Source organism: Antechinus flavipes, chromosome 2 (assembly GCF_016432865.1).
Source record: "Antechinus flavipes isolate AdamAnt ecotype Samford, QLD, Australia chromosome 2, AdamAnt_v2, whole genome shotgun sequence".
In the NCBI taxonomy this organism is placed as follows: domain Eukaryota; kingdom Metazoa; phylum Chordata; class Mammalia; order Dasyuromorphia; family Dasyuridae; genus Antechinus; species Antechinus flavipes.
In genome coordinates, this window is record NC_067399.1 from 339,933,086 (window position 1) to 339,955,715 (window position 22,630).

Genomic DNA, 22,630 nt, shown 5'->3' on the forward strand with positions numbered 1-22,630 from the left:
AGGGGGGAGGAAGACTGATACAATTGGGGTTAAGTGACTTGCCCAGGGCCACATAGCTAGGAAATGTTAAGTATCTGAGGCCACATTTGAACTCGGGTCCTCCTGACTTCAGAGATGGTGTTCTATCCACTACACCACCTAGCTGCCCCAGGAAGCCTTTAAAAAAAAAAATCATGCAGAAAAATCTTATAGGACTATTGAAATATGGGACATTATTGTACTTAAATTTAAAAAGAGGCAGTGTGGGATAGAGGATAGAAAACCAGTCCTGGAGTCAATCAAAGGAATCTTGGTTCAAATCTTACATCTTGACACAAAACACACTGGCTGGATGACCATGGAAGATACTTAATTTCTTAGTATCCCAAGCAAGTCTCTAATACTATACCTGTAGAACAGTTGTCTATCTGTGTTAGTAAAAGAGAATTTGAGAAACAGAAATTTCTTCTACCAACGAAATCCTAAGTTGGGAGCAAAAAATTAAAATTATCACGCATTAATGACTTCAAGATCTTTTTCAAGGGGCTCCAAACAATGGTTTGTTTATAAACTGAGAGACTCTTTATATTATTCTGATGATTTATGGAATAGACATGGTCTTTATTTTAGGCATGGAAAAACTGAGACATTAGGATGCATAAAGTCATATAGAAAGTTGTAATTGCTGAGATGGAAACAAGATAGTTTTTTTGGGCCTCTTCTTTCAAAATCACAAGGCTTGAAATATTTGAACCAGCTCCATCTATATGATCTACGCTAACACCTTCTATTCTTGGGTTTTATTCCTTCAATTTACTAGGTTGAAAAAACAAACACTAAATAAAAATAAGACTTGTTACTTTCACATACAAATTCTCTTTAGAACCAAAAAGGAAAAAAAGGATAGGAAAAGAAAATGATCATGTTAAATGTCAGGAACATTCAGTATTTAAATTCTGGACAATTTTTATTTTCATGATTAACTGTACCTAATGCTAACCAACAGGCACAGTACTACATATAAGTAGATAGCTACCTACTTAATATAAGCTAAAAACCCTAAGTGCCTTAAAATTAATCTCAAATTATATATTACTTTCTACCTGATATGAACTCCCTTCCTTTACTATCATTTCCCTAAGCAAAGACAGAGAGGTGGATACAAAGTCTCCAAAAGACTCTTCTTTAACATGCAAATGCGAATTTCATATTTTGTATTGGACATTAGCTTATGACTAATTAATTGGGACTCAGGAAATCAAGTAGTTTTTCACTGGAGACCATAGGGAAGTGGGATATGGGGAAGGCCCAGTGGTCAGAAGCATGGTAGGGACTCACTGAGGAAAGAAAGGTCTGGATGGAGTGATCTATTAAGGGCCCTAGGCAGTGAAGAGAGAGTTCACAAAGAACATGAGTGTTCTAAGCCAGGGAGGACAAATCCAGGACAGGTAGCTGGGAGCAGCGGGTTTGATGACTCTATGGTAGAGAATCACAAAGATCATTTCTGAGTTCTGGATAAGGCTGGTCCACCTGGGAGTGCTACCTTCACAGTGCCGTTTTACAAAATATACATAAACTTTATAAAATGTTCTCCTTACCTTGGATCCCACGTATAGAGCTTGGATCTCATAGTGTCGAGTAGCTGTCAGTTCCCTGTAGAAGTGAGTGGTGAGGTAGTTGGCTAAGAAGTGAGAGGCAGCTAGACCAGGATGCTGATCAAGGGAACGCTCTGTGACATCAAGACGCATAGTGGGGTCAGAGATTCTCTGAAGCAGCTATAAGAAAGATGGGTAAAAGAGGAAGATGAACCCGGGGTCAATCACAACTACTTAGGCCAAAGTTTTGGATCTAGTATTTAGTAGAATCTCAAACTCAGCTGGCTAGCTGGACCTTGTAGAGAAAGTTAGCTAGGAAATGTCCTGTCACTATGTATGTGTAACATGTTCTTAATTTCCATGTGAAGCAGAGACCTGGAATTGCTGATGCACTGCTGGGCCCCATTCTGCCCCCTCCCCTTTTTGGTCTGGACTTATGATTCCTCTCTGTGATAATGGGGGCAGTAAACTCCTGGTGTGGAAATTCCCTTCATTGAGGCAGAGCAACAACTCATCTGTAACTTATGATCACCTGAGAGTTGCCAGGGGACATCGAGAATGATTTGCCCAAGCCTGTTAAGCCAGAATGTGTCACAGGAAACACTTAAACCCAAGTCTCTTTTGACTCAGCCATCTGTCCAGTGTGCCTTATGGAGTTTAAAGTGGAACTTGACATCTTATCTGATTCATTCTCTTTTCCAAACAAACGGAAATGGATTTACCTGAAGGGCCTTTTCATGATCTCCGCTGTCTAGAAGGTAGAGGAGATGTTTTTGGTTCAAGCTTATCAAGTGTTCTCTTGGAATAGGATAGAGGTTGCCCCACTTCTCACACAGCTCATATTCCTGATGTGGAAAGAAGAAACAAAACATATATGCTTTTACTCCAATAAAGCCTTGCTACATAGCTAACTCCTGCCTGGTTTTTTCCAGCACACATTTGGCCTGTATTTAGGGTAGCTCTAGGACTATTTAGTGAGCGGTAAAGGGGATGATGCTGTAGGATTAAAGCTGGAGAAATCAGGATTGGAGTTGGATGAAGCCAGCATGGTGCTGCCTGGTGGATTACTTGAGCTCAAAAGTTCTGAGCTGCAGTCAGGAGTCTGCACTAAATCTGGCACCAATATGATGAGCCAGAAGGAGAAGGGGGTTCCCAGACTGCTCAAGGATGGACAATTCAGCTCAGATTGGGAAAAAAAGAAGAGTAGGTTAAAGCTTCTGTACCAAATAGCAAGATGGGCCATTGAACTTCTAGCATGGTCAAGACAGGGACACCCAATATCCAAAACCAAAAATCTCCAAAAAATAAAAATTTCATTAAAAAATAAAACAGCAACTAGATAGATATAATTGAAATGCTTTCTCATTTATATACAATCTTACTTTACCCTTGCAACTCTTATAAGACAGGAAATAACTATCAGTATCTCACAGAAACAGAAACAGAGGCATAAAAATGTTGAGACTTGGCCACAGCCATAGACTTCCTGGTGCCTTTCTCAGTTTCTAGGGGGCAGCTGGATGGTACATAGATAGAGCTCTACCCCTGCAGTCAGGAGGACCTGAGTTCAAATCCAGTCTCAGCACTTACTACTTCCTAGCTATGTGACTCTGGGCAAGTCACTTAATCCCCAATTATCTCAGCAAAAATATACAACAATCAATACTTTCTCTAATCATGAGAACAATGGTGCTTAGTGCATGGTATGCTCCAGCTAGCACATGAGGTGGCCTTCCAGTGAGTAGGCTGGTGATACAGGGGACACAGTGTCAGATCTGAAGTCTAGAAGAAGCCTCTTCTTGAATTCAAATCTGCCTCAAACACTTCTTAGCTATGTGACCCCCAACAAGTCAATTAACCTGTTTGCTTCCATTCTTCATCTGTAAAATGAGCTGGAAAAGGTAAGGGCAAACTATCATAGTATCTTTGCTGAGAAAACTCCAAATGAGGTCATGGTCAGACATGAATGAAACAACTGAACAACAAAGAATATCTAAGGCAGCTTGAGCATAGCCTCAAGTTACTGCCTAGGATGAGAAGTCCTTGCTTGTAGTCCATCATTGTTGAGGCAGAGTGGAATAGTGGGAAAATACCAGATTAGAAGTCGTGATAACCTAACATGCATTTGCTAAGTGAGCCTCTCTGAGCCTTAGCTTCCCCATCTGCAAAATAACAATTGACAGTGCCATCACAGAGCTGCCATGAGGACTCAATGGGATTAGGCATTGTGCAAACTCTAAAATTCACAAGCTAACTATTCTCATCAGGTTCTTATGGGATCCTCTGGCAGGAGAAGGCCTAGAGAAACTCAACATTCTTAATTACTCTCCCTTTATTTGCTATTCCATAACTCCATTGACTCTTACCTTACCTCTCTTCCAAGGGCAAAATGAGAAAGCTCAAATAAAGGAGTAAAATAGGCCAGTGGGCCTTGGGACCTAAATATTACTTCTCTGTTTTTTTGGAGGTGGTAAATGTGTTGAAGCAAGTGAACAAGAAGGTCTTTCACTCCACCCAAGAGTTCCCCAGACAAGTAAGCTGATACCCCAAGCTTCTCAGAGGAATGACTTCTGAGGTGAGAATGAGAGAGGGGACAGTTTGGGAAAACTGCACCTTTGCCTCCAGAATTAGGTCCATGACCACTGGTGGGTTGTCAGCACAACACCTCTTCAATGTCTGCCAATCAGGCCACAAGGGAGTGGACTGCAAATCCAGAATCTGAAAGAAGAAAAAAAACCAAACCTAAACCACAAGACAGGCTTTGATCCATACTGAAGACCCTTGGTCATTCTGGAAATGAGGTATCCACAGATCCTGAAACACTTGCCAACAAAAAGGAAGAATCAGAGGGTAAACAGGTTAAAAAGCTGAAAGCTTTGAAAGATACTAGAGGTGATGGTTCCATCTGAAATTACTAACATTTTATAAGCTCTCTCATTTTAGGGTTGAATTTTAGTCCTTGCTGGCAAGAAGCCGAAAAGGAAGGAGAAAAGCCTGGAGAAGCTGACTCTTGAGTTTTCCACGCAGAATTCTGGACTCCATGTTCGTTCCAATTAAGTACTTTCCCAAGAACCCTACAATCTCACAGATGGGATAAAATACAAAAGACTTTTTTTTTTTTTTAAACACATAGTACATATATGCATCCTTAAAAATTGGCTTCCAGGTGCTTCTCTCAATCTTGAATATAACATAAATCCAAGACCACAATGTCATAAAGTTTCAAAATGGACTTTGAAATTTAGCTGTACCTTTGGCTAAAATAATTTGAACAAGTATATATCTTCTGTGCAGGTAACATACATGGAACCTAAAAATTCTTTATTCTTGCTTGATGCACACAAAAGCATGAAATTATAGTTATAAGAGATCCTTATAAAAATGAAGCAAGCACAAATCATCAAGTGTTGAAAAGATAGCAAAGGCAAATCTACCTCAAAGTCCTTACTATCTTCATGTAAATAGTCAAGACAAAGGTAGGCTAAACAGTTTATTTACTTTTTGATTGTTGGTGGTTTTACCTTCTGGTAAACTTGGAGTTCCTTCAGCTTTGTATGCAGCTCTGATACCAATTCTTCTGGAATGGCTGGTTCCGAAATGCAAAATGCCAGAATTTCTAGGCAAGGTTCTAGGGGCCACCTCTCCACTAACCAAAGGGCCATTTTGCTTCTCAGAATTACATCCTTTACAGAAAAAAGATACTTCCAGCCATCCTTATCTAGAAGGAAAACAGGAAGCCCTGCAGTCAGTGAGCAGATTATTATAACAATGACAAACTTCTTCCTCTCTGTCCCCTCCCTCTACCAACATTCAAGGATACACATTTATCTAACACCCAAAAGGAAATAAGATGGACCCCAACCATAGGAATGTATATGTAAGTGTAAGCCCCTCAAAGGTCTTCCATTCTCTATACAGAGTACTAGTTGGGGGACATATAATCAATAGGATTATTAGGAGCATTTTCTCTGACATCTTCACCCTGGTGACAAGCAACAAAGTATCATAATTGAGATACTTCAGCTCTGACTTTGTTCTTTGCCATCACCTTTAATATTAGCAAACTATAAGCAAACATTTGTTTCCCAGTCCAATTTCATAAATGTGACAAACCACTTGGAACCAAATTTTCCAAAGTGGGGACAGAATCTACTAGCTCTTAACTACTCCCATGAAGTGAATTTCCTTCCTCCCAAGTGCAACCCTTCTGTCTCTCAAAGTCCTGATCCTACTTACCATTCACTGTGGCACAGCTCAGAACTACATCCTTTACGCTGCTTAGTTCCTCCATGTCTTGTCCATACAAATCCATGAGTTGAAGAGCTCGGGCCCAGTCCCTGGCTACTAGTGCTTCTTCAAAGGCTTTTGTCAGCACATCCACGGCAACAGGAGAGTGCAAGCCCAGGAGAACAGCAGAGAGACAAGTGTGGCCACACAATCCATCTGCCAAACTCTGCTCCTCCTCACAGGTGCCCCGGAGAGGCTCCCAGGCAGCTGAGAGGAAGGTTTCTAACATAGGGACTTCATTCAGGAGGATCTCACATTCCCGGGCTACCTGTTCTGGGGCCAAAGGAGCCTCTCTCCGACCACATAGTTCCTTCCAAGACAGACTGGGCTTAGAGACTTGTGACCCCAGAGTAGCCCCCAAACATGCCAGAATTGTCAGCAGTTTTGAATGAGACTTGAGGAAAGCTAAGGCAGAAGCAGTGAGAGCAGGAGTGGGGGAGTCACCTGAGAAGGAGGGAGAAGGAAGATCCAACATAGGTTTCTCTTTTGGTTCTGTTGGGCCAAGATTTGGGAGTGGAATGTCTGTCAGGTAATGGGAGGTGTGCAACTGTACTAATACACCCAAATGAGTCAGAAGGGACCAAGTCTGTTGGCTCTGCCGAGAAGGACAAAGGGGAAAGGGCTCACAACAGCAGCTGATGATAATCTGTGGCACACTCAGGCTGAGTTGTTCTTGAGACAGAAGAGATGCCAGCCTGTAAAAAAAAAAGAAGAGCTTGGTAAGAGGAAGAAGGAAACCGAGAAATCAAGATTAAAGTATTAGTGTAAATGGAAGCTTAGAGTAAGTTTGGTATTGAAATATTAGTTCTAATTTCTTGCATGACTTCCATTTCCATCCATTAAGAGCTTTCCTGATGGATCTGAAATCAAATGGTCTGTCAAAAAAAGCACACCAAAGCACTCACCTGTCTGGGGGAATCTGTCTTTCAAGGAGGAGGTGGGACATAAGTTGGGAAGGGCTCTGATGCAGAATGATGAAAGGGTTCCCCACTTTCACCTTCACTGCATGCTCTATAAAGGGAATAATGATAAGGAGAAATTGTATTAGGATAATTATATCAGGAGAAAAACATAGGCTTCTTGGAGGCATCAAGGAATGTGCATGGGATGAAGCTGAAGACTGTGCTAGGAGCATGCTTAAATTCATCTCTTCATTCTCGGCCAGCAGCACTGTCAGTGTCCCTCTGACTTCAAGTTCACCTTCTCCCTATCAGCCTTAGTCTAAGCATGATCTACTGTCAGCAAGGAAGGAAATGGCATCTACAGGGAGCAGAGTGGATACTTCTCGTCCTGAACCATCTGTAACAGACGACTTCTCTTTTTGGGAGCACAAATCCTACTTCCTGGATATCAACCACCTTTGCCCACCAATCACCCCTGTACTGAAAACCTCTGAGCTCAAGTTTAGGGCACCGGCCTAGGGTTTTCTCTAGGCTCAAAACCCTTCTAATTTATCAGGGTGCTTTACTACAATGAATCCCTATTCCCAAGAGCAGGCACCTGCCTAAATCTGCTACTTACCAGGCTCAGAACTCAGGCTTCGAAGGACCACAGAAGCCATAGTATTTGAGTAAGTGAAGAAGGCACCCACATAGTCAACTGTTCCACTGTCTCCTGGGACCTGGCTGTTTAGGTTCTTCATGAGAAGATGTGTCTGAATCTGCACAGGGTGGGCTCCTATTTCAGGTAATTTTTGAGATGCCTGTGCCACCAAGGAAGATAGTAGGTTTCCCTTTGGTTCTAAGGAGAATAAGATAAACAATAAAGGACAACTGGACTACTATGCTTTTTGAATTTCCATTACAACCTATGAATTAAAATTCTCCAAATTTAAATCTGGCTTCTATTTGTAGACTAATCTATTTGTTCATAAGGCAAAGATAAACAAAATTTTTTCAATATATCAACATACCCAATCATTTCTCAATGTGAGAGACCTAAGATTTTATTCTTGATTTAAACTGAGGAAAAGTTTGTGTCTGAAGGAATAACTTGGCAAGATTAGAGACTTGTGATCCCAAAGGAGCCCCCAACCACGCCAGAACTGTCAGTGGTTTTGAGAGAGACTTGAGGAAAACTAAGGCAGAAGCAGGGAGAGCAGGAGTTGGGGAGTCACCTGAGAACTTGGGAAGGAGAACTCTGAGGAAAGATCACTGCATACAAAATACCTTAATTGGTAGCACAGAAATACTCAGATGAAGGATGTCAAAATTTATTGAACACTTTTGGGTACAAGATTATATAGTTGGATGTGATAACCATATACCTCATAGAGTTTCACCATTCACCTTTCTGACAGAAAAACATACCCACAAGTATGTGATACATATCACCTGGGCAAGTCAGGTAGAGCCATGTATAACTCACATAATTCAATTCCTTATATAATCAAATTCATTTATTTTGTCTTCAAGGATTTTTTTTGATTAATGAAAATGATGCCCTACTCTACAGTTGAAACAAATATATATATTTTTCAATTCTTAAAAATATCTATATCACTAATATCATATATTACTGTTGTAGTATATGGTATGAATGGTGGATCCAAATCCATTATTTTTCATATTTTTTCAGATTCTATTTCCTTGAATTTGAGTGTAGGTTTACCAAACACAAATCTTTTATACTCACTGAATTCTACTTCTGAGTTTCCTATTCTGTTTTATTGATTGTAATTCAATTCAATCAAAAATCATTGAATAACTTCAATAGTCTTGGCCTTTGAGGAGCTTATATTCTATTAATGGAGATATATTATGTACACGGATTGGTAAAGATTTCAAGCAAAGGATCATATTTGAATATAGTCTCCGAAGACTCTAATGAGGAATGGGAAGAGACAATATAAAAATTATTCTCTATTCCTGGAATACAAAGGTATAGAATTGGGACATAACTTTCTGGACAAGGGGAATGGATTATTGCCAGTTAGAATGTTGAAAATGTGAAGAAAAGCAACATGCAACAATTCTGGATTGAAGTCAGATTGTGAACAGCTCAAAATGCTGCACAAATGACTTTGTATTTTATCTTGAGAATCACAGAACTTGGTCAGATCTGTGCCCCTGGGAAATTATTTTTGCAGTTACTGAAGGATATATTAGAGAAAGGGGAGGGATTTGTGGCAAAAAGATAGATAAGGAGGATATTACAATATTCCAGGCAAAAAGTGATATGGGTATAAACTAGGGTAGTATCCATGAGGGTGGGAAGAATGAAAGAAACTATAGATTGAGGGTAAGAGGGGAAAAAGGTAGTGTGATTATGAGTTTTGACCTTAGGTGAATATAAAAATGATGACGCCTCAGCCAAAACAGGAATGTTTGGATAAAGGAAGGGTAACAAATTCTGTTTTGGAATTCATGTCATTTACGTCAAGTAGGCTGTTGGTGACAAAGGTCAGAGATGAAAAGAGATAACATTGGAAATATGAATTTGGGAGTCAACAAATAATGAAGATAATGAAACCTTTGTAAATAGATGAGATCACCAAGGTAAAGAGCTTAAAGGGTGATGAGGGCCCAAGAGAGTCTTGCATAAAAATGGAAATTATACTTTCTGAACTTCAGAAGTCAAATGTTCTAACCCATATTCGAACAAGAACTCCACTATAGTACACTCAACATGCAGCTGCTCAATTTGCCCTTGGAAAGATCTAATATCTCCTGATGTCAACCCTGAAGTTGTCTCTTTGGACTTTCCACTCTTTTGCTCTTTTGACTCTAAGTAGAAAAAAGAGCAAGTGGTTCAGTGAATAGAGCTGTGAGTGTGGAGCCAAGGAAGACCTGGGAGTTCAAATCTGGCTTCAGGCATTTACTAGTTATGTGATTCTGGGCAAGTCACTTAACTCTGTCTCAATTTCTTCATTTGTAAAATGGAGATAATAAGAGCACCTACCTTATCGAGTTGTGAGGATCAAATAAGACAAAATTTCTAAAGCACAATGCAGTGTCTGGTATGTAGCAAGTGCTTAATAAATGCTTATTTCCTTTTTTCTTTTTTCCACTTTCATATAATTGACAATAGTTAACATATCTTCCCTAAGTCTTTTTCAGGCTAAATATTCCCAATTCCTTACTCTCATATTTATATGGCATGACCTTGAGGTCCTTTACCATCCTAGAAGTCATCCCCTGAATACCTGCCATATTATCGGTGCACATTCTGAAACGTGGTATATACCAAATCTAATCAAAGCAGATAGAGAGTAGGATGATTTCATTCTTAGTTTAGACCTTGTCCCTTCCTTAATAAAGCCTAAATCTACATTAGCATTCTTAGCTGCCTGATCATCCTGATGAATTCTAGTGAACTTGCAGTTCACTAAAACCTTAAGATCTTTTCTAGATGAATATCTCCCTTCATCTTATACTATGAAGTAAATCTGATTTTTTTGAACCAAGTATGATATTACATTTATCCCTACAAAATGCCACCTTAGATTCAGCCACATGCTGTACCTTGTCATGATCTTTTTGCATCTTGCTCTTTCATCCCACATATTAGCCATTCCTTCTAATTTTGTTTAGTTCACAAATATGATAAAAATATTATCTATGGCCTTTGACTAGAAGGGCTGGACAGTAAACAACTCTCTAGGGAACGTGGTATGTCTGTGTCTCTACTAGATGACATCAAAACATTAATACTATTGTTTCAGCCTGGACATTTGATTAGTTCATTATTTATCAGTTCATATTATGTCTGGGCTACATCCTTCCATCTAAGTCACAAGAGTAGTATGAAAGATTTTGTCAAATAATTTGCTAAGATCTTAACAGATTAGGATAATGAACCGAATTTATTAAGATGGAATTTATAAGAGAGATAAATGTAATATCTTACGCTATTTCAAATATCAACTGTGCAAACACAGAATAACTTACCATTAAAAAAAAAAAAAAGACTGATTATTTTGTTTAATTCTGAAAAACACATTTTGGAAAGGCATTGATCAAATGATGATGACCAGGGCATTGAGGGGAGAGGACCTTGACACCATGATATACAAAGATGAGCTGTAAGAACTGAAGCTGTTTAGCATGGGGAGGAGAAGATTTCAACTACTTGAAGGGTTATCATATGGCAAAAGGTCCAGGTTAAATGAGCTAATATTTGTAACAAGTGCCTCACACACAGAAAGTGCTATAAAAAAGTTTATTCCCTTCTTCTTTTTCTAGTCTTGTTCTTCTTGTCCCTATAGGGAAAAACAAGAATAAGGAATAGAAAGTAAAAAGAGGTAAATGGGAGGTAAAATTTCCCTCACACCCGAGCTGTCAAAAAATGGAATTTTTTAAAAAATAAGTTCTTCAAGCAAAGAATGACTACTTGTTGGGAATAATGTAAAACGAATGATTGTGTAGGGAGGTACAAGTCAGATTAGACAGTCACTGAGGTCTCTCCCATTACTGGGTTTCTGTGAGTCTTCGGTCTTTGTATTAAAATGCCCAATCTACCACTCCTCTCTGCCAGCTTTTTGTATTTCCCCTACTTGAGCCCTTGTTCTTTTTCATTTGCAATCTTTAGGAGGCAGAAAAAGATGAAGCCAACCTGGGAGCTGCAGTGCCTGCATCAGCGTCTGGAGAATTTGCTCTCGCTGTTGGGAAAGGGTGATTTGGTTTGACACACAGTCCTCCGTCAGGCTTGGGAGGCACATCTGAAGGAGCTCTCTAATACTGTAGCGAAGATGACTGCCTGGTTTTTCATCTGCATTGTCTATGGAAAGCAAATGAAAGTGAGGTTGAAGAGAGAGCCTAAGGACAGACTCCTAATGCATTAATCCAAGAGAGAAGGAAGGGAAAGCAGCTTACCAAATTTAATTTGTCCTACTGGCACAAAAGGGTAGTTGAGAAGTTTTCCAATTTGCTGAAGAACAACTGGAAAGCCTCTAATACCTTCAGAGTTTAGGAGAATATAGTCCAGCTTTCGACCTGGGATCAAATAAAGGCAAGGGAACACGGCAAGGTTAGGTGCTTCTAGAAATTAAAATTCCAGTGCCATATCACTGTTACATTTACTTTCTAACTTTCTCTCTTTCAGGTGAGACAAGGACATATATTATTTCCTCATCCTTTGCTGTGGAACCCGAATTGCTGGTGGTTGTAAAAACCCTTCCCAGGTAGCCTGCAGTGACAGCTGTCCTAGCTTTGTGCCTACAGCCTGGCAGTGACAGGTAGCAGTAGATCTGAAACCTTCTGAAATCCTTTGAATTGTGGCCACGAGTTACTGTGGTGCTCTGCCACCAGCATTATTCCTGAGGAGTTTGAAGACTTAAATATAAACCTTTATGCTGTCATGCCTCATCTTCTGTACCCCTACCATCTTGCCTGGCACATTTCTAAGATTGTAACTAATGTTCAACAAATGACTGACTGATACAAAACTACTATTGCTAAAAACTGCTGCAACCTAGACAAAGCTCACTCAAAAAATTTTACTTCTTCCTTTATAAAGCAAACTAATGGCGGCCTAGGAGGGAGGCTGGTGGAAGAAATATCTGTTTAATATGGTAATAACAGTACTGCCATATTACTGAAATGAGAATTTCTCAACAAAATGAAATGAAAATTAAATGGTATTTTAACTGAAAAGTCAGAAATGATGTGGTGAATGAGAAAGGGCTTAGCTTAGCTGTCTTCTCTCCTCATCTCTGAACATCATTTCTTCTCTATTTCCTTTCCTTTCAAACTTCAAGTTCAAAGTATTTTCATTTATAGAAATCTAATAAAATTTCAGTCAATGATCAATTACTATCTTTCCTTGGGGGAAAAAAATCACTTCTTTCACAAAAATCTTACATAAATTAGGAAGATTCTACAAGTGACTAAGTGTTTAAAATCACATAAATAAATTTGTTTATTTAGACATTAGGTTTTCAATTAGACCATTCTTAACCACACAAATTATCTTGGACTACAGAGATAAATAGGTAATAAGAAGAAAATTGAAGGAACAATTCTTTCTCCCTCCACCTTTCAAAGAATCTCATTTTTCTCCTTAAGGAATAGGAAGAAATTTATCTTACTAGAAACTAAAGGGACAAAGCATAAAACATCCTTACCACGAGTCTCGAAGCTGCTGTGTAGACGTCGTTCCGCTGTTTCTAGAAGCTGCTTGCAAGTTTTCCACAGTTGGCACTGGGTACAGGCTAGGTCAAATGCAGCCATAGCTGGGGGACTGAGGTCTTCCAGAATGTCCCTCAAGGGAGCAGTGGGCTCTATATGCATGTTGCTTATCCAGAAGTCCTCTTGGAGGATGGGGATGGGGTCTCTAGAGATGCCAAGCAGTTTGTCAGTCACATCAGAGATAGAGTAAAATACCATACCTAGAAAAGAAACAGTACAATTAAAAAATATAGAAGATTGAAATGAACATCATCAACCAATTAAAAAATATTGGTAAGCACTTACTACATGTGAGGCACCATGCGAGGGATACAAGGACAAAAAAAGAAATAGTTTTTATCTTTAATTAGCTTACACTCTACTGGGGAGAAACAATATATGTAAATATAAAAATATACAGATATTAAGTATAAGGTAGTTTTCTTTTTTGAGGGGAGATGAGGAAAGGCCTCAGATGGAAGATTATGCTTGAGCTGAGCCTGGAAAGGAGCTAGGAATTCTAAAAGCAGAAGTGAGAAGAGAGAGCACTGTAGACATGAGGAGACTCCCTATGTGTCAGGAACTGTGCTAATCTCTAGATGATTTAAAAAAAGCACAAAATGCTAAAATAATCCCTGCCCTCAAAGAGCTTTATACTAATGAGGAGACAATATATAAATAAATAGACACATACAGGATACAGAGAGTAGGAGAAAGATCACTTTAGGGAGAATGATCATGTTTGTAGGCAACAGGCAAAGAGCCATCAGATAGGGAGAGACGGAAAATGAATGAGTGAGGACACAGTAGGCGCCCTCTGCTGGAGAAGAAGGGAGGCATAGTTGTAAAGGGACTGGCTGATGAAAAGGGAAGAGCAAGCCTTCCTTGCCAAGTCAAATAAGGATGCTCTTATAATTTGGGATTTAACTTCATGGTACCTCTACTATACTGAATACCAATAGCTGTGACCAGGTTTATTTAAAAAAAAAAAAAAAAAAAAAGAGAGAGAGATATGGCAATAAGAGATCAACTTTCAAGAAGTGATTAAAAAAGGGCCCAAGTTGGAGTAGATAACTATATCCCAGTGGGTTACAACAGCACTTAACAAGTCTATATTCTCTACCAATTAAAGAAAATGACATTCTTTATAAAGCCTGAACAATGACAAGGGGAGGAAACAAAATGGTTAGTCATATACAGAAGCACTAGGACTGGATGCCAAGAAAATGGAGAAGCAGGATAAAATAGATTCTCTTTTAAGTTGAAATACAGTAGAAAAACTTAAGGGAGTGTCTAATGGCTGGTACTTAAAATATATCATAGTAGAGATGAAACAGATCTGTATTCCATAGTTTTCTTTGTCCTCAAGAAAGACATTTTTGGGCAGGAGTTCTTAATTTAATATTCTGATAACTATATTTCCACATAATTGATTTCTTTCATAATGCTATGTATCTTATTTATTCATTTAAAAACATTCTTCTGAGAAGAGGTCCATAAACTTCATTAAACTGCCTAAGTGGTTCATGTTTTTTTTTTAAATAATTATAACTTTTTATTGACAGAACCCATACCTGGGTAATTTTTTACAGCATTATCCCTTGCACTCACTTCTGTTCCGATTTTTCCCCTCCCTCCCTCCACCCTCTCCCCCAGATGGCAAGCAGTCCTATACATGTTAAATATGTCACAGTATATCCTAGGTACAATATATGTGTGCAAAACCAAACAGTTCTCTTGTTGCACAGCAAGAATTGGATTCAGAAGATAAAAATAACCTGGGAAGAGAAATAAAAATGCAAACAGTTTACATTTATTTCCCAGTGTTCTTTCCTTGGGTGTAGCTACTTCTGTCCATCATTGATCAACTGAAACTGAGTTAGATCTTCAATTTGTTGAAGAAACCCACTTGCATCAGAATACATCCTCATACAGTATCGTTGTTGAAGTGTATAACTGATCTCCTAGTTCTGCTCATTTCACTTAGCATCAGTTCATGTAAGTCTCTCCAAGCCTCTCTGTATTCATCCTGCTGGTCATTTCTTACAATAATATTCCATAACATTCATTTAAATGTGTTCTTGAAATTTTTTTCCTTCTTACCAGTAGCATGCACCATTTCCTACTTTATCTTCCCTATTTTGAAAAAGAATATTCTCACCTGCTGCAGCAGCACTACCAATGGCTTGGAGAGTTGAGCGGCCACTGCTGGTTCGTCGAACAGTGGTACTGACCCCATCTGAGATTGTATTTTCAATCTTGTGTTCTACTTGGGCCAACTCTTGGATCACTTCTTGGTAGCATTCCATAAACATGAGCTCACCACAGCTGGGAGAAGACTTCAGGTCAAACATGAATACAACCTGTCACAAGGATTTATGGGAATGGATTATTTCTATGGCTGAAGGGTCATGAGATTTACAGTGGGAGACTATGTGGATTAGGGTCACTGTTATTATTACTATACTATAGATGCTATAAAATCAGCAGTGCAAGCCTGACTCCTGTCACCTGGGATTTTTCCCAGTGGTATTTAGATGGATAGTTGGCAATAGTTTATAGCTCTTGATCAATTAAACTGTTGCCTAAATCAAAGGAAATAAAAGGTTCACCTACATGCTTAAGAAGACAACAAACTGTGTGTGAGTCAACCTGTTTAAACAAAAGGCTGACTTTGGAAAATAAGAAGACAAAAGTAAAAACATTCATTTTGACCATATCCTTTTAGTTGGCATGGCACAATGAACAGAGGGCCAACCAAAAAGTCAAAAACAGTAGAAATGAGTTCAGATTTTAAGTAGTTCTTATAACAAAAAGGTTACAAAGAATCTCGAAATTGTACCAACCAGAAAACTGAATTTCCTTTCAAAAAAGACAGAATAGCAATTTAAAATATAGATTCATTTGTAGTGGTATCAACCCCAAACCCAACAAAATAGATGAAAACTTAAGTCTGCCAAGAACTTGGTATCAGAGCCAACTAAATCCCATTATTCTATGAACATTTGGTGATAAAAATGGAAGGACAAAAACAAATAAACTCAAATTTGAACAGATTTACCAACACTCCTGGAATGATTTCTCATATATCTGATCTTATTCTAGGCCCGGGAAAACAAAAAGACTGGACCAATATGGTGATAAGTAGTAGAAGCTAGATTTAAATCTGTTTCATCTGATTCCAAATCCTATGAATCCTCTATCATGTCCTTGTGCCCTGAAAACCTCTACTAGAGGTTTACAGTCTTCACATGCAATTTGATATTACAAAAATCCTCCATGGTATTAGAAATATACTCCTTGTTGTATTCTCTGAATGCTATGACTTAGGAGGTTTGCCTACCTTATGTAAATCTGGTCAAGCTCTGGCCTTTTCATATATGGTATCATGTGATTCTCATAATTACTTATGAGGTGGGCAGGGCGAAAGCTGTGTTATTTCTGTAGAGAGGTGGCACTAAAATGACTTTTCAAAGATCACAAGGCTAGTTAAGAGCAAACTAAGGATTTCTCATTCTCATTTCTAGTGCTCCATCACACAACTACAGAGATGTGCCGATCACTTGAAAATTATAGTTCTCTTTGCTTCAAAAACAAATACAGAAAAATTGATATTTTGGTAGATTAGATTTTTTGTGAGCTGATTCCATTTTGGGGTTCTGATCAACACCCCTTGGAATGGTTTTAAGTGCAAAGCTAAAGATTGGAATTAAAGCTATGGCATGCCATAGCCTGGCCTGCCACCTTTCAAAAGAGCAGTTACCTGTTGAGTATGGCCTAAAACAATCATTTAGGCATTCTAGATTGCCCAGAAATGCAATTTAGATCAAAGTTGATGCCACTTGAGGGGCAGGGACAGTGAGTTCCTTTCTCTCACCTGATGTGCTTCCACAAAGTTCCCTCGAAGAATACAAGAAGCAAGAAGTGACTCAGGCTGAGACAGCATCATAGGGATAAGGATATTTTGTGATTGGGGTTGGAGCTGGACCTCTAGTTCACTGCGCCCAGACATAGTACTCAGACTTCCCTCTATAAAGAACACATGATAAGGAGAAAATCAGGGAAGCAGATGATTTGCATTGCAAAATCTTTAAGTCACTTTCATTAGAGTACCCCCATGACTGGAGATAGGACCTGACCTGTCTCAGGAGGAGCGACTGATTCCATATCTAAATTAACTCAACAAATGAAAGGTAATGAGAAACCTGCTTGTCTTGGCTAAAGATGAGTAGACCTGACCAGAAAGCCATTTTTTCTTTCTGAAGACTCTGAAAAGCTTTCGATAGAGTTAGTCCTTAGTTTTCCCTCTACCACTTGCCTGGTATACAGTGAATGTGATCTAATTCTTGAATCAGTATTCACACAGAGCAAGGCCGTGGGAACCCAGTTCTTATACCACAATGAAGGAATACTTTCTCCCAGGGCAAAGATGGGGGACAGGACTTGCCCAATCAATACCTGAAGTACTTGTGCTTAATTCACTACTTGTACTTTCCAGTGATAGGCTGGAGACTCTGTCCCGGCCATCTAAAAACATGAGAAAGAAGAGAAAAAAAAATTGCCATCAATTTCTTGTAGCATAAGTCCTTTTATTAAGAGGAGGCTTGGGTAATCTGAGAATGGACTGAATCCATACAACAAGCAACTGCTGCCATCAATACATTCAGGCAAACATCCATACAGCAAAACTGGCTTTAGTGAGCAACTCCTAAAGGAAGAATCCTTCTACAACAGGAGCTTTACTCCTCTTCTCAGGCAGCAGCTGCTATCACATATATGAGAGAAAATTATAAGACTCCACTCTGCACAGGCATGAGGACATCAGGCTGTACTTTTTTGCAACACTTTCCATGACCTGCTTCTTTCTACAGGTAAAAGGCTCTATGGCTACTGCATTGGCTTAGTAAGTACTAGCCCTGGTCCTAGACAAGGGCCCACACTGCCTTCAAACTCCTCTTTGCTCCCCGGATGAGCACAGCATACTTGTTCCTATCTGTATTACTTTTATCTGAAATGCATGCAATCCAAGTCCCTTGTGGGGAACCCATGGAGTCCAGTAGCTTCATGTTCTTATAGTCTATTTGCCTAATTTCTGAGACACAGACCTCTCAGATTTGCCCCCAAACATCCATTTACCAAATTTGTCTTTCAAGATCCAGTTCAAGTCCTATTCTGCCCAAGAAGTTTTTCTCTCTCATATTAGCACCTTTTAAAAAATCTCTTAAAAGTGTAAATATAAGTTATTATTTTAATCCCTCTTGCACTCATATTAGTAGTTACAACAGCTAATGTTTATAAAGCACTCCAAGTTTTGCAAAGTGCTTTAGATATATTATCTCTCTTGATGTTCACAACTCTGAGAGGCAGGTGCTATGCTTATCACTTTTTTATAGATAAGGAAATTGAAGCAGAGGTTAAGTGACTTGTCCGGGATCATACTCAATGTCTGAGGACTTTCTGACTCCAGGTTTGGTGCTACAGCACCACCTACTTTAGCATCTATTTGTTCTCAAATGGTGTTTCCCTAACTTGAGGATAGAGATTCTGCCCTGTCCCCTCCTCCCTTTCCTGTGTCTCTCCAAGTTTCAAGGTGGTTGCTAGGTACAAATACACAATCAACTTAGGATGAAGCAGCACACAAGTTGCCTAGTAAATGGGAAGGAGCTTCTGAGCTCACCTGACTTATTCTTTCTTGCCCGGTGAGCCCGGCGGAGACTGGAGTGACGTGTGGCAAGAGTGTGGCACTTCTGGGAGGCTGTCAGCTGCTCCTCTAAAATGGTAACCACCACAGGTCATACAAGGAAGGAAACAAGCTTGGTTCCACCCTCTCCCTTGGCATAGTAGATAGCAAAGGAATGAAGCAACATCCAAATTTTATAATACAGGTTATCATGGTATCTGGTCCTCTGAAAACTATATGGGCCAAAGTGATTATGGGATTTTGAAATCCTTTCTTAGTTGTCTCCCTTCTTCTCCCACCCTTCCAATATGAGCCCTTCTCTCACCTGTGCTCTGGTTGCTGATCACCACCTTATAACGCCACTGTGCCTCAGAGAGAACTTTGGAGAGTTGGTGTAGTCGGTATTGCAGTCCATCCCTGCTTCCAGAGCTGCTTGAATTCTCTACCAGTTTTAGGTCCTCAATGGGCTGAGAATTGAGGATTTCCTCTAGTTGCTCTTGAAGAAGCTTGAGAAAAGCCTCCACTGCTAATTCATCAGCTAAAAACCCACTGCTACCACTAGTAAAGTGTTTCAGATTCAGAAAGCTTTGTTCTTGGTTCCTGACTCTTGCTTCTGCAATCAGACAGCTTGGGGAGGTGTGAGGAAGGTCTCTGAGCCCTTCGAGGACAGTCCCTTCTGGCTTTCTCTCAGGCTGGGGTACATGCTGGGTGTTCTCAGAAGGAGACCATCCTAGGTCTGGAGGACTTTTCCCACCAAGGTCATCCTCCTCAGCATAGTCTTCAGGCAGCACAGGGTCTGGATGAAGGTCACTAGAGGTGATGAGGAGCAAAGAGAAAATATTTTCCAGAAGTTCTACCCGGAGAAAATTGGGAACACTGCATAGGTAATGTTGACACTTGGCCAGGTATGTTGAGAAGAGATTTGAGGCACCTAGGAGATAAGAAGTTACAGAGAAACAGCCAGAAAAAGAAAAAATAAGTTGACACATATACTCGTAGAGGCCTCCAAGACCAAAGCAAAACATAAAAATCATCTGCTAGACTTACATTTTCTTATCTGGGCACTGTCTTCTAAACCTGGAGACTAGCAATAGTCAGAAGACTAGTAAGATGTATCACACGATAAATGCTACAATACCATGGCAGTGTACTTTGGGAAGATTTCAGGACTTTAGCAGAAATCAGGCATAGGACATTAGGGTTTATAGGATGGACTCATTGTATTGAAATCTGGAAATAGCCAGGATGGTCTCTTTTCAGTGTTTACTACAGTGCTTGGTATATCATACTACAGATTAAGCATTTATCAGGTACTAAAATGTTTTTTTTTTCACTCATAGGACATAGGTAAAATTCCCATACTTATATTCAGTATGTACTTTCAGCTAAGGCATTGAAACTTCAAGAAGGTAGGTCTTAGACAATCTTACTATCCTTTTTCTCTCATAAACACTCTGATTTACTGCTACCTTCTTCCTTAATCTTACCTCTTCCTTAATCCTCTTCTATATTTCTTCCCACAGGAGTAAGCCCAGAGCTTATCTTAGACTCTAATTGTGTCTAGATGTTCACTAGCAAGAGGATTATGCTCAAAAAAAAACTTGCTCATACATAGTCTAGGCTGATGGTAGTGGTAAATAGTGACCTTTAACTAAGCTGAGTACTTTATAGATAAGATCACTGAAGACAAAGAGGCTTCAAACTGCATTAGTAAAAACAAAGAAAAGGAAGGCAGGAAATATTGAACAAGTTATTTTTTTCTTAATGTTTTTGTTTTTTCCTTTAAAACATTGAAGATGATAATTGATATCACTGAAATAATTCTTGTGAACAATAAAACCTCTAAATTGAAACTTATAGTTAAAGAAATTATCAGTACAAAGAATCTATATTGGATTTTTACTACCAAGTCCATGCAGAAAATGGGACCCAATGACTCTACCTGGGGAAGAAGAATCCTTTATTGTCTCCTGGTTAGTTTCCAGATTCTCAGAGACTCCTTCTTTGCAGACCTGGCACTGAGAGCGCTGGTGAGAATTCACACAGAGGGCATAGATGGCATACTTCATGGCACAGAACCCCTGGAAGAGTGTCAGGTTCTGACATTGGTTCAGATGGTTAGAGACTGAGACATCAGCTGAAGATTAATTATAAGGAAGGAGAAAAGAAAGAGGTGAAACTCCTGAGGCTCAATTCTTTCACATTCCCAATGGTTATGAGCACAAAATGAAAAGAAGGGGATCTTTTGACTCATTTAGATGTCTCCACACTACTTCTTTTTCCTTTACACTATCTGAGTTAAACATTAAAGTTTTTAATTTGCTTATCTCATTACTCCTTAATTAATTACAAAACCTGAGTTTTAGAAGGGACTTCAGAAGTCATGTGGTCTTTGTCCTATCTACCCTCTCAAACCTGTTTTCTTATATAAGGCACTTCCTGACATTCCTTAAAAATCTTTTCCCACAGTCACTTATTCTAAGAAGTCCCCCTTCACCCATAAGATAACTCCAGAAAATGAAGAGAACAGAATTTATATTATGCTATACCTCTGACAAAGGCATGGTATCATCACCCATCTTTTTTCCCTAAAGTACGTATCTATGTTCTAACACATCAATAGTGCTCAAAATTAAATCACTATACTGAAACAGTTTTATGTTTTTATATAGGAGAATAAGATAATTCTAATTTCTTTGAGGATTCAGAGTGGTGGTGGTAAAACACTGTATCTCTTTTGCAATAGCTCAGATCATTACTTTAATTTTCCAATGCCCTTTTCTCAGTCCTTATCCTCTTTGACAATACAAGCAATTCAAAATGAAGCTTCAAATTTTGTTCAATTGGGAAATACACGTTTAGAGAATTTCAAGTTACAGGTTGCTCACTAAGTTGCTAACTTAAACTGCCTTAGAAAGGCCAGACGTCTTGTGTTTACAATTCTGCTCCAGAGATTTCCAACGTCTTAGCATTCCTATGAAAGGTGAGGAAACCTGACTTCCCTGGCATAGAGAGGATTCATTGCTGTTCTTTCAAGTTCAAAAACACTGCAGGGGACCCCTGCCAGTCTGCCATTTTGAGAAGTCATGGCAGTAAGTCTAGCTAGACTTTGGGGGATGGACATGACCTGGACTACCTCTACTTCAACTTACACTGATCCTGTTGTGGATCCTTGATAAGCATTTTCTGCAGTAGCTCAAGAACATCTTTCTCCTTAAGAGCAGGAAGGTTTGTGAGGTGATGAAGGGAGTAGAGCACCGAATGGCTGCCTCCACTATGTAAGTGATGCAGGATATCTTTCTCTGTTATGGAAAGGCTGCAAAGAAAAAGTTGAGGAAGTGGGAGCTGATTTCAAAGTACTATCATGGGTAAACTTGATTTCCTTTCCTCTGATTTTTCAATTCACTCCTCAGTTCACAGATCTCACCTTTCTTAGCACTGAAAAAGTGCCAGATCTGGAATGGAACTTAAATCACTACCCACTATCACTGTGATTGCAAGAGATCTTGCAGGATAAACTTATTACTAAGCTTTACAATGTCTGCTGACAAGAAACTCCCTTATAACACAGCACTTCTGACAGGTCCTAGAACAGTGACTAAACAGAGATCGTAATTCTCCACCGTCCTTCTACTTTGGGAAATCCTGATGAGGTGAGAAGAAGTGAGCATATAATCCCAAGTGAGCTGAGATCAGAGAAGAGTTGAGTCAAGATGCTTCTTAGATCAATCTCCTGGCCAGGACAAAACTAGTAACTATAGTTCATGTTGAAGAAGGCTAAAAGAGTTGATGGGCAGCACCATCAATAAAGATTTACTGATATCCCTACTACAGAATGGAGAAGTAAACAAGAAAAGGGATCACCTATCCTTACCTGCTTTGCTGCAGACACCACTCTAAGACCTCGATGTGTGCTGATAAACCATCACAGGCATCTCTGAGGAGCTTGTCACACTCTTGATTCTGCTTTCAAATGAGACAAA

General features: G+C 39.3%; 1 protein-coding gene across 1 annotated transcript in view; it reads right to left on the minus strand.

The window, feature by feature from the left end:
- The window catches only part of ZFYVE26 (zinc finger FYVE-type containing 26), a 78,441-nt gene that overhangs the window by 32,027 nt on the left and 23,784 nt on the right, over positions 1 to 22,630 (minus strand). Inside the window, exons 7-24 of the mRNA XM_051977884.1 lie at positions 22,522 to 22,610; positions 21,800 to 21,963; positions 20,590 to 20,784; positions 18,973 to 19,578; positions 18,645 to 18,737; positions 17,426 to 17,494; positions 16,845 to 16,996; positions 15,129 to 15,330; positions 12,925 to 13,188; positions 11,675 to 11,794; positions 11,415 to 11,579; positions 7,383 to 7,601; positions 6,767 to 6,872; positions 5,811 to 6,556; positions 5,096 to 5,292; positions 4,188 to 4,292; positions 2,297 to 2,419; positions 1,578 to 1,754 (exon numbers count right to left, since the gene is read on the minus strand). Of these exons, the coding sequence (XP_051833844.1) occupies positions 1,578 to 1,754; positions 2,297 to 2,419; positions 4,188 to 4,292; positions 5,096 to 5,292; positions 5,811 to 6,556; positions 6,767 to 6,872; positions 7,383 to 7,601; positions 11,415 to 11,579; positions 11,675 to 11,794; positions 12,925 to 13,188; positions 15,129 to 15,330; positions 16,845 to 16,996; positions 17,426 to 17,494; positions 18,645 to 18,737; positions 18,973 to 19,578; positions 20,590 to 20,784; positions 21,800 to 21,963; positions 22,522 to 22,610 (3,792 nt within the window). The remainder of the gene's footprint in view (positions 1 to 1,577; positions 1,755 to 2,296; positions 2,420 to 4,187; positions 4,293 to 5,095; positions 5,293 to 5,810; positions 6,557 to 6,766; positions 6,873 to 7,382; positions 7,602 to 11,414; positions 11,580 to 11,674; positions 11,795 to 12,924; positions 13,189 to 15,128; positions 15,331 to 16,844; positions 16,997 to 17,425; positions 17,495 to 18,644; positions 18,738 to 18,972; positions 19,579 to 20,589; positions 20,785 to 21,799; positions 21,964 to 22,521; positions 22,611 to 22,630) is intronic.